The sequence below is a fragment of the Cibotium barometz genome, chromosome 40 (genome assembly GCF_041138505.1).
Source record: "Cibotium barometz isolate CiBa-2024 chromosome 40, ASM4113850v1, whole genome shotgun sequence".
Taxonomy (NCBI): Eukaryota; Viridiplantae; Streptophyta; class Polypodiopsida; order Cyatheales; family Cibotiaceae; genus Cibotium; species Cibotium barometz.
The window spans coordinates 46187860-46200319 of NC_141085.1; the positions used below are offsets into that span (position 1 = coordinate 46187860).

At 43.4% G+C, this 12460-nt stretch overlaps 1 protein-coding gene across 4 annotated transcripts in view; it reads right to left on the reverse strand.

The window, feature by feature from the left end:
- Positions 1 to 2559: 2559 nt before the first annotated feature.
- LOC147615568 (zinc finger CCCH domain-containing protein 27-like) overlaps positions 2560 to 12460 on the reverse strand; it is a 59967-nt gene continuing 50066 nt past the window's right edge. For 2 of the 4 annotated variants that reach the window (XM_086779680.1, XM_086779677.1), the window contains 2 exons: positions 3110 to 3660; positions 2560 to 2737 (listed from right to left, as the gene is read on the reverse strand). In XM_086779680.1, the coding sequence (XP_086635806.1) occupies positions 3142 to 3660 (519 nt within the window). In that variant the 3' untranslated portion in view covers positions 2560 to 2737; positions 3110 to 3141. Of the gene's footprint in view, positions 3661 to 12460 lie in introns of all 4 variants that reach the window. The other 2 variants (XM_086779678.1, XM_086779676.1) reach the window with 1 other exon arrangement.

Here is a 12460-nt window from a genome sequence, read left to right on the forward strand (position 1 = left end):
TAATGTTAGGAGAATGATATACCTTATTATATATACTTATTCAATTGGTATATATCTTTTATTTACTTATTCAAACAAATATGCTTATCAAAGTTCACATGTGAATTTTTGGCCCTTAAAGCTCTTGATTGTGAAACAATATGTTTCGCTCTATTTCACATATACACTGAATAAACTTCATACTTCTCCCTATCAAAGCTTTTCTAATTGATAATTAAAAACCCACTTTTTTTTTTAGCATGCAATTTGAACCATCTTTAAAAAGAGATCATACAAAGAGTTTCCCTCAAAATCAATCTTGCCCACCAAATCGTTCTTCTTTAGCTAATCTCACTTCACAAGAAGTTTTCCAACTGTAATCCTAGGCACACTCTATCCAACTTCAAATCCCTCTTGTTTAGCTTCTCTCCTCATGATGAGTTTTTGAGCTCTAATCATAGCACATTCTATCCTACTTTTCAACAAACTGTATTAACCTACCAATCTTCATTTTCAACATGAATTTGACCCCAAGATTACTAATGCTTTAAGCTATACCATATTCTTAAGCTTGTATGTCCTTATCTTACAAAATCTATAAAAGGTTTGTTCCAAGCCCACCAATTAGACCACACCTATCTTTCTTCTTACAAAACCTTGCTTACAGCTCCATGCTTAGCGCCTCCGCAAATATGATTATGGTCTTTCTCGCATGGTCAAAAAGCCTTCTTTAATGCATCTCCAAACACATTTCTCATGTGTCCAAGCTCACGGCTCACATCTCCAAGCTCTCATCTAGTTAGACTCGCACCATTTTTGAGGGACTCATAGGTCTCCCAATCCAAAAGATAGATTCGTCTACTTTTTAAAGTTTTTTGAGACTTTGGAAGGTGATTAAGATTCATAATCTTAATTAACTATAATATTCAAGAGATTAAATATTTTTCAATTGTTTTTTGTTGATTCTACACGCTTCTAGACTACCAACTACAACAATGCATGAAAAAATCTGAAATGCAATCACGTTACCTTTCTTGCTCTAATCCACACCTAATGGAGCTCAAAGCTACAATATCGTTTCAATCCAAAGATGAAGAGTAGGTCCCGAATTGTATGCATTTAGTAGCAATTTTGGTCCTTGGGCATTGCTATGATGAAGCACATGAGACATTTGCTTCCTAACAAACTCATCATTGAGTATTAGAATATTATGTGCCATCATTTATTCCAATCATGTTATTCGTGCATCCTTCGTCTTTGGTAACAAACATCAAGCCTACCCACTTAGCATGGCTGTAAGGCCCCAAAAACAAATCTCTGCATCACTCAAGAAGCTACTTGAGAAAGAATTGAACACATTGAGAAAGGATAGAAAATGTGGCATTCTCCAAAGTTTGATTTTGTTCTGGAATTTGTTTTGAAGTGTCATCAGATGAAATTATTTTCAATGTTATAATATCAGATGATGTAAGCTATTTGGCGTGCGAATGTTGATGCGACAGTGCTGCAGATTGGATAAGTTTTCTTAGGGTAGTGGTGCCAATGCACATATGGCGAATGCCATTCGTCCATGCATGTGCATAAGCGTTTCTTTTACTTGGATAAATGGGTGTGCATGGGTGCACAGGCATACACTCCATGGAGTAATACCTCATCTAAGTTCTATTCAAGAAGTGTCACTAAGGCCTACCCATGGCAAGTCAAAAACACGTCATTTGAGAACTGTCGCGCTGTCGTATATAAGGGAGTTCTGGACTTTGAACAATCTGGACCATAAAAAGGACCTGGAGCAGCTAATGAAAGGAAGAGGGTGACAAGAAGAGGTTACATAAAGGACACAATTACAAAAAATATAGGAACCATAGGCTACTCTCACAGAATTACAAAAAATATAGGAACCATAGGCTACTCTCACTACAGATCTTACACTCCTGAAATGTGAACTGGGGGAATCAGGGGAAACAATTTTGGTGTCGTTTTGAGGGAGGGAGGGAGGGAGGGAGGGGAGGTCAGCCCCAACACATGCACAGAGATAGCGTATCAGAGAAAAGGGAACCTATGCTCATGATAAATTGCCACTAAGAAGATAATAGCAAACGTCACTACCAGCCTTTGATACCCTATCGTAGATCTACAGGCCCTCATTAATGTACTACTGTACTCTGAGCTTTAAGTGCACAATCAATGAGCACAATGCCCTAGTTGGGAAGTGTCTGACCAACCATCTAAAATAGATAACTAGTGGACTATTAAACCCTTCTCATTGAACATTATTTGTGCTCCACAAGACCAAGACCTTGCTAACTAAAAAGAGGTCTTACTTGTCCCTTTCTCTGTTTCTGCTACACCCCTTGTAAAGGCTGGTGCAGGGAAATAAACAAACAACCAAACAAGGTCTTGCTCTTCCTGATGAAGCTTACCATATGTGCTTCTGTATAGCCTGCTCAAAGAAACTCCTAAAAAACATGCAGACAGTTAGCTGGCTCAACATAGCATCAGAAAGCACACGAGCAGGCCCACAAGCAGAATTCATTGCTCACCACCAGCTGTTTTTTCCCTGTTTAAAATACAGCCCAAATATACAAACAAAACATTAATTTAGCATAAAGCTTTTGATGTGAATGATTACATCAAAGGTTCTTTTTGGGAACCTGGTGATAGGGTATTGTACAACTTCCAATCATTGCACTGCATGCAAGACAGCATGTGATGCTTGCATAACCCATAATGTCTGCAATGTGTGTGCCTGAACACTGAGCTGCACGCATGTACAAATAACCTTACAAATTGATGGGGGGAGGCATAAAATCAATTAAGAATGTAGTCTCCCTCTACTTCCAGCCACTACAAAATTAATGGTGTAAATGTGCAGGACCATACACATGGGCTGGCACTTAGTAACTTACAGCATGCACCAAGTATAGGAAACTTCAAAGGAAACAAAGCACATCACTGACATTCCACTTCTACAGCATTGCAAAAAATTTCTTTGAACCTACGACCTAGCTGTGGGGAGCACTTTTCCTAATAGTTTAAAAAAAAGTGCACTCTGCAAAAATTACGGCTGATATTATTCACCTCATTGGGTAAACAAGGAAACAACCTGCATTTCTAAACAGAAGCTACTCACCATTTTACAAGCATCCAAGCTATAGGTGGAGTCTACATCGACGTTCCCACCCTGCAGAGGCCAGAACCACTATCAACATCTGCAGCATCAACTTTAGAATTTGTCTGCAATTGGGGATGATGACCTCCTCCGGGTACCTGGGCCCAACCAGACTGGAGAACATTATCAGCACCTTTAGCCAAGGATAGCCCATCTTCCACTTGAGAGCCATTTCCTGCAGTTGATCTCTGAATCTTAGAAGACTTAGCATCTTCTGGTTCTTTCTCAACTGCCCCACTGCAATAGCGCCTAGGGTTTTCATTAAAACCCTCCATATGCACACTACCAGTAGCAGTAGTACTTGATGGAGGGTTAACCCAGCTGAAATGAAGAGATGTTCCTTGATACCTCCTACCCTGCACAAAAGCTTTCTCTGCAGCACTCCTTGTACAAAATGTTATCCTAAAAACATTGTTTCCTGTAAGATTTGCTTCTAGTTTTTGATCCACATCTTCCACTTCCACATTTGATAAGTCCCCAAAACATGAAAAGTGCTCTTTCAAGGTTGTTACCTGGTAGAAGATCATAGAATAAGAATGAGCATTTCTAAGGATTCACCTTGTAATAACAGTGTCAGAAAGTAACATATTAGATTCAAAGACTGGCAACTTCTTAGAATAACATATACAAAAAGATTTTCTTGTTATTTTCACCTCAAGTCAAGATCCATCTATTTGTAAAGAAGACAGCATGTGAGAGACCAGATTACAACCCTCATACAGAGATTAGGAAGGAGGATTTGAGGGGTATAGCCACACTGGGTCAGAAGATCCACCCTCACCACTGGTAAGAAAGGGCCAGGGCTCCAAGTGCGAAGAAAAGCACATCGCCTCTCCAAAATAGCGCAAGCTGCCCTGAATGCACATCCACTGGATGGATGAAACCAATCCAGATAGCTCGGATGGCCTCAAGGCGTCTCTAAGCCATACCCCAAGTGATAAAGAAGTCGTCAAGGCTAGCCAGCCCACAATCCTGCACCAAACCTCCTAAGCCACCAGGCAATCCCATAAGCAGTGGTGCTGAGACTCTTTGGGGCTCGGGGTCACAGCAACCTGCCGTTCAACTCATGTTGGAAAGCCGAGTCCCCACCACAAAACCTATGAGTAGTAAGCCATAGCAACCTGCCGGTCAACTCATGTTGGAAAGCCAAGTTCCCACTGCAAAATCTATGAGTAGTAAGCCATAGAAGATAATATATCATGCAGCCATGGAATGTCGCATGCATGCCTTGAGCAGGATGCACATGGACATAACCTACAGCTTCAGCCACCTGCGAGGCAGAGTTTGGAAACAACTACGGCCAGCCTGGGCTGGTACAGGGTCATTCATGTATGGACATCAGGATTTACAGAGCTAGGGTCACGTGAAGCAAACAGGGTATCTCATCGGCAGTTTGCACAATTATGTATAGAAAGATCTGAGCTTGGATCTCTGTACTCATTGTATATATTCATGTTTGCAATATGCAGTAGTTTAGGTATATTGCCTTGTCTCTTGTGTAACTGCGGTCCTTCTTGTATTAGCATTTCTTAATCAATTTAATTAGCGTTAATCTATCTAGCTTCCAGTCATGTTACACTGGTATCAAAGCCTCAGGCCAGCCATCTGCGTGTGTCTTGCAGTGATGTGTTAGTTTGGTTTAGGTCTTGCATAGGCAGCATTAGAATCTGCATGTGCACGGGTCAAGTCTAGGTCTAGTAGGCAAAGTCAAGTGTTGTTTTGGAGGAACTGGAATTGGGCCTACATCTGGATTGACAGTAGGCAACGACCCCAATGACTTTGGCAACCATTGGACTCTGTCTCCAGTCTGAATTGTTGGATGACAAAAACATCAAAAAACTCAATGTCCCTATGTGCTTGTTTTTGGTGCTCTTTCTGGTAGATTTCATCATTGCTTTTGCCTTCTGCCTAGTACATACTTTAAAATGTCCTGAGAAAACGCATGCACATGATTAATCACATGTATATGAAAACTAGCAGTTAATGTCACCCTATCACGACGACTAATCTCTTGTGATTTTTTTAGAGGACAAGTCACAAAACTTAGCACAAGGATAATTAGCCAAAATTTCTTTTTGTCACCTACATATTGGAGATGAGAGGAGCATGCACAATCCGGTCCAGCCATTTTTTTCTACAAAAAAGTAATCTGTCCCACACCAAATGCTACTTGTCCAACACACTGCAAATAGAGTGCCCACTGAATGCAACCTTTAGGCTGCCAGTAGCTCACTAAGGACATCTGCAAGTGTACTGAAAATAATCATGTGTAGAGAGCAGAGAAAATTATCTGATAGAAAATATCTGAGAAACGCCGACGAAGAAGTAGGAGATGCGAGTGATGCAAAAGATCAATGTCGATGCAGAAGGTCGTCGGCGAGGAGAGGGTGCACGAGCAAGAGCACCAAAGGTCACGCAAATCAAGGTACGATTGCAAGTTGCAACTGCAGCGAAGGGGGCTGAATAGTGGGTCTCCCCGGGAAACACCCTGCAGGCTCTGCTCGGCCGAGACTGGTGCAGCACCACCGTGCGCCGCCCAAATGCTGCTGGTATAGGCCTAGGGTTAGGGTAGTGCAAAGCCTATGGGGGATCAAACATGTCCATGGCGCGCGCGCGCGTGTGTGTGTGTGTGTGTAGAGAGATAGAGAGAGAAAGAACAATGATAAGATGTAGAGAGAGAACACAATGGTTGCACAACTCAATGAAAATGATTTGATTGTTTTTTAACCTTACCAAGTACAATCCTTTTATAGGCATAAGCCTTATCCTTTGACTCGTTCAAACACACTAAAGCAATGACACATAGCATACTCCATGACATCACTGCTTATTTCACACACTTCTCTTACCTACTCATAAGAGTAGGTTCACACACACATAAGCACACTTACATATATAAGGGGTGTTCACACCTATATACTTACACATTGGTAGACACACAAGGTGGACACAAGAGATGGACACACACACACATACAACTCCGAATCCCAACAAACCCCTCTTCGAAGCGAAGGTGGAGTGACCTAAGATAACCTTCATCATATTCTATGATGGCCTCCGGGCTGTACCATGTCTAGAACTAAACATCTTCTCTACGCCAACTCAGAGGCTAAAGTCTGAGCATGATTCAAAGGCTTAACCAAGCACACAAGGCTTGCATATAAGCATGATCAGATGCTCCAAGTCTAAGTATGGATGCACAGAAACTCAGCGGACTAGGGGACCAAGGCACCAATATCCTGGAAATGCCCTTCTAGGCTTGATTTGTGGAATCTCCACCCTAGCAACATACATCAATTTACCCTAGGAACCCTCCCCCCCCCCCCCCCTCTTTTTCTTGTCTAGGCAAGGTATGACAGAAAATGATGCAGCCTTTTATAAAACAAGGCATTACAAACATATAAAAGAGAAAACACACACATGTTTCAAACATATAAAAGAGAACACACACATGGTTTATTTAATTCAGATTTCACGGGACATCCCAAGCAAAGAACCCTTCACACACACACACACACACACACACACACACAATTAAACGAAAATGTAAAAAATTCACACCTATTCACTAACACATTGGTGGACACATAGGATGGACACAAGAAATGGACACACACACATATGACTCCCAAATCCCAACTCCCCTTCAGAGTGACAATGGAGTGACCTGTGATAACCTTCACCAGGTTCTATGATGGCCTTCCAAGCCTGATTTGTTGGAGCCCAAGGAACAACCCCCCCTAGCTCTAGGCAGGCAAGGTATGACAGAAAATGATGGAACCGTTCATAAAACAAGGCGCTACAAACATATAATAGAAAAAACACACACATGCTTTATTTAATTCAGATTTCGGGGGACATCCCAAGCAAAGAACCCTTGACACTCACTGTCACGTGCACACCATTCAGGTGTACAGTGACATGGCATCATTTTATGGCATCATTAGCATCATCAGGTTTATCAAGTATTTTACAAGCATTTAAGGTATTTTTCAGGCATTTATGGGACAGCCGACTAGCATTATTGGTATTTTATGGGAGATATGAGCCTTACAGTACTGGCCGACTGCAGCCAATCTGGCCGACCAGCCCTCTCACCCATATATATATATAGGCGCCTCTCCATTCAGCCATTCAAACACATCCTCATCTGGATCATCATGCGTTTTCAGCCTATCATCATCCGCATACAGTAACCAGTCCATCATAGCAGCATTCAGCAGTGTGTTCTCCAACGCATCTCCTCCAGGAAGCTTTGGGAGCAGCATATCCAGCCACGCATCAGCATATGCAGTAACGCATCATCATCAGCATCATCTTCAGCAAACGCATCATCATCAGTTCAGTTCAGCCCATCAGATCTGCAAACGCATCTGCGTTTCATCATCAGGTCAGCATAGCATCTGTTCCAAAGCATCCCTTCAGCGTTTCCTTCCCAGGAGACAAGGGAAAGATAGTGGACAGCAGTTCATTCAGCATATTCAGCATATAGGCAGCATATTCAGCAGTATAGATCCATTTGGATCTCATTGTAACCGCATTCATTCATCTAATATAGCTGCATTGCATTGACACATATTTGTCTATCTCTTGAACATCATTAAGTGCAATTTAGTTAGACTAAGGTTGTGATTACTACGGTCTTAACCTCTCACATGTCACATTGGTATCAGAGCGTTACAGGGTAACCAGCCTTAAAGCATGTTCATTCCATCAGTCATTCAGTCAGACATCATGTTAATCGCTTCCGCACAGTTAAACCCAGTTCTCAAAATTTTGCAAGCCACCCTTAGGGATTTTCCCTTAGGTTTGCATCAGTAACCCATCCATCTGCATTCTTGCACAGCATATAGGGTTGCACATGGCTTGCATAGCAGTCATCTTAGCAGTCAGTCTTGCATACATGTTGCCCATGAACTCTCTGGGAAAGAATGACATCCATCATCAAAGGAGGACATAAGTTTTGGGCTTCAACTGGCAGCAACAGGGAGTTTCTCTTCCACAGAAGACGGAAGTTTGCTCCAACATCGCCTCAGGAGGTTCAGAGTTTCAAGAACGACGGAGATGGTAGGTGAAAGGTTTCCACAGGCAGGTCAGGGGTGACTCAGGTATTTGCCATTCAGTTCCCGCAGTACATGGAGTCTTGGCTCAAAGGATTTCACTCCTGCAGACGGCCTCAGTCCCAGCAGCAGAAGACAGAAGGGGGCAGTGGTTCGGAGGAGAAGGATCACAGAGGAGTCGAAGGTTGCCAGGTATACCACCCAGCAACAGTTTAGCAACGGGGAATGTCACGTGCACACAATTCAGGTGTACAGTGGCATGGCATCATTTTATGGCATCATTAGCATCATCAGGTTTATCAAGTATTTTACAGGCATTTAAGGCATTTTTCAGGCATTTATGGGGCAACCGACTAGCATTATTGGTATTTTATGGGAGATATGAGCCTTACAGTACTGGCCGACTGCAGCCAATCTGGCCGACCAGCCCTCTCACCCATATATATATAGGCGCCTCTCCATTCAGCCATTCAAGCACATCCTCATCTGGATCATCATGCGTTTTCAGCCTATCATCATCCGCATACAGTAACCAGTCCATCATAGCAGCATTCAGCAGTGTGTTCTCCAACGCATCTCCTCCAGGAAGCTTTGGGAGCAGCATATCCAGCCACGCATCAGCATATGCAGTAACGCATCATCATCAGCATCATCTTCAGCAAACGCATCATCATCAGTTCAGTTCAGCCCATCAGATCTGCAAACGCATCTGCGTTTCATCATCAGGTCAGCATAGCATCTGTTCCAAAGCATCCCTTCAGCGTTTCCTAGGATGACCTCATTCATGATGCTCTAACTCAAAAAACTAAGGATATGATCAATGTATACCTTGCTGAACATCTGCTGTTTGCAGAAACTGGTGGAGCAGAGGAGGTAGTGCTTCAAATCAAAACAGTAGAGGCAAAAAGGGGGAGCCCAAAACACGGGCTGTGAAGAAACACAAGGTAGAGTGCCGATGGGATTGAGCAGCTGCTGGTGAACAACACGATGTAGAAGGCTGGAAAAGGCAAGTCAGCCAGAAGATCGGGGGCGGCCGGCCAGCTCACAGACCCGCAGCGACGGACGCAGTCTCGGCAGAGCTGTGATGGTGATTGGGCGCAACGGCCGAGAAGGTGGGCGTCGTTGGCAGAGCGCCGGTGGGGGAGGACTTGCCCTACTTGGTCTGTAGGAGATAAGCAGCGAGGAGGCAAATGGAGAGGACACGGCGTGATTGGCTGCACTAGAGCCACCAGGTACAGTGGCGGGACTGGGCGGCAGTAGCTCTTGTGCAGGCCACAGGCGGCTTGTGGTGATCCACAGGTAGCTTCCAAGCCCAGAAAAATGCTGGCGGTGATTCACAGAGGGGCTGCAGGCGTTGGTGTGTTCCATAGAACACAGGAGCCCTATGGATGGATGTGAATATATGAACCTAAGAAAAAAAACTCAGTGCGGAAAGAGACTCTGATACCAAATGTTGGTACAAGCCTAGGGTTAGGATAGTGCAAAGCCTCCAACATGTCCATGGCATGTGTGTGCACAGAGTAATAGAGAGAGAAAGAATGATGATAAGATGTAGAGAGAGAACACAGTGGTTGCATGACTCAATGATAATGATTTGATTGTTTTTGAACCTCACCAAGTACAAGCTTTTATAGGCATAAGCCTTATCTTTATACTCAATCAAACACACTAAAACAATGACACATGGCATCACTGCTTATGTCACACACTTATCTTATGTACTCATGAGAGTAGGTTCACACACATATAAGCACACTTATACATATAAGCGGTATTCACACCTAGATAGGTGTTCACACCTATACACTTACACATTGGTAGACACACAGGGTGGACACAAGAGATGGGCACACACACATAGGGCTCTGAATCCCCCCCCCCAAACAGCAGAGCAGAGGAGGTGGTGCCAACGACGGAGCAAGGCCAATGTGGATCACTGGGCACCAGAGCCGCCACGTCAAGGGTGGAGCACGGATTGAGGTGGGCGGCAAAGAAGTTGTAGACAGTAGAGCCCCCGAGGATAGCAACAAGCACGGGCAACATGGCTACTAGAGGGTAGGGTTCCCGGAGGGGACGACATGCTGCGAAAAGAGGTGAAGCTCAAGCGTAGGAGGCTAGAATCTTGAAAGCTCTGATACCAAATGTTGGCGTCGGGGATGCAGGAACCATGCATGTGCACACGGTCGTGGAGATAGAGAGAAGCGTGAGAAGGAAGAGAGCACACAACTTGATGTAGATTGCTTGATAATGAAATGTGTACCAAGTACAAAAGATAAGCACAGCCTAAAATGTGGATAAGAGGATATTCACACGGTCAAGGAAAAAAAACCTCCTAAAGAGAAAAAAAGTTGCCCCGGCCTCGTCCTAGATGAGTTTACATATCACTACAATTGCATACAATCTACACTAGGTTGATCTGCACGTTTGACCGTGGCATCCAAAAGGAGGTTTGGAGTGTCTAATGTTTGGTGAGATGGCTAACTCTACCAACCCTAATAATAATGTCCAACTACGTGTGTTCACACAATAACCCAATAACTATGTCCACATTAGGCTACTCATTGGGTGCATGGACAAGAATAAGATGATCTCGCACAATAACCCTTACAATCAAACACATGAATGCAGCTATGTATTCGACCTCTCAACTGCCCGATGGGTAGAAACATGTCTACATCACACTCGGGAGAGTGCACATGACATCCCTCCTGCTTAACTTGACATCCCTCCTGCTTAACTTGGAGCATGGGTGCAAATGATCCTCACAAATGTCACGTGGACGCCTATGCCATGGCTAATCTTCAACATGAACTAGCTTAATCCTCGATTAATTAGCACTCAAGTAGCATCAGATAAGCATTTTCATCACATGAGTAGCATCAGTAGCATTACCATCACTAGCATAAGCATCAGTAGCATTACCATCAGTAGCATAAGCATCAGGATCATCACCTTGGTCTATAGCATGATCAGTATAGGTAGCACATCATCAGAAGAATCATCTAGATCATCATCACCATGACAACCCACGAAGGAGGTTAAGGGACCTATCGAATGGCAACAGGGGCTCCATACAACAGTCGGCTAAGTGGCCAGCAGGTGCGAACAGGGCAGAAGGTACAAACACAACATTTATGACATGTGTCCAATAGAAGTGGCCGACAGCATTATAAGCTGGCCGACTGCAGCCTCAACAGAATATATAAGCATTGCATCAGTTTCAGCATTCCACAAGTCATACTTTTCATCATCATTCATTCATGGTAGTAGTAGAGCATAAGTCGAAAGGGCTAAGGGTCAGCCCATAGGCTGACCACAAGCCTGAATCATGTCCAAGGATCAGTTACCTTTTTGTACCATAGTAATAAAGAAAACCTGACACCTAATCAACTGATAACTTCATATCTACACAGATGGCAACTGCTTTGGGTATTGAAGTGGACGACATGGGTCTTCAAAATTGAAGCAGGGACTGCCTTTCTTGGTAGAGAAGTGCAAGTTATGCCTATTATTGGCAAGTTGCATATACACATGCAAGGCTGTGTGGATCATGAGGACTTTCTTAAGGCGCCTTTGAATGGTTGTGATGTATTGCTTGGAAAGCCTTGGCATACAACATTTGGGTTTTATGAGTATCTTGTTATGCCTTTTGGTCTTACGAATGCTCCGGCTACATTCAATAGAATGATGGATCGTATATTCCGTGGATACAAGAAATTTACATGTGTCTTACTTGATGACATCCTAGTTTTCTCGAAGACCGAAGAAGAGCATAGAGCTCATTTGGCTATTGTTGTTGAAAAACTCCGTAATAAATACAAAGAAGAGTGAGTTCTTGTTGTCAGAGATACATTGTCTTGGACATATTGTGTCCAAAGATGGAGTGCGGATGCATCTTGCAAAGATTGATGCAATTCGGAATTGGCCCTAATTGAGTTTGGTGCATGAGATCCGTAGTTTTCTTGGGTTATGCTCTTATTACCGCAGGTTCATTCGGCGCTTTGCGTGGATTGCTTCTCCTTTGCATGATTTGACAAAGAAGAAGGCTACATTCAAATGGACCAATGTAGAGAGGGATGCATTCCTCAAATTGAAAGATGCAACTACTCATGGTCCAATGTTGATCATTCCGGATTTGCAAAAGCCTTTTAGTGTGGAATGTGATGCATCTGGAAATTGCATCTAAGCTATCCTAAATCAAGAGGAACATGCTGTGGCTTATGAGAGCCGTAGATTGCATGATGCAGAGCTC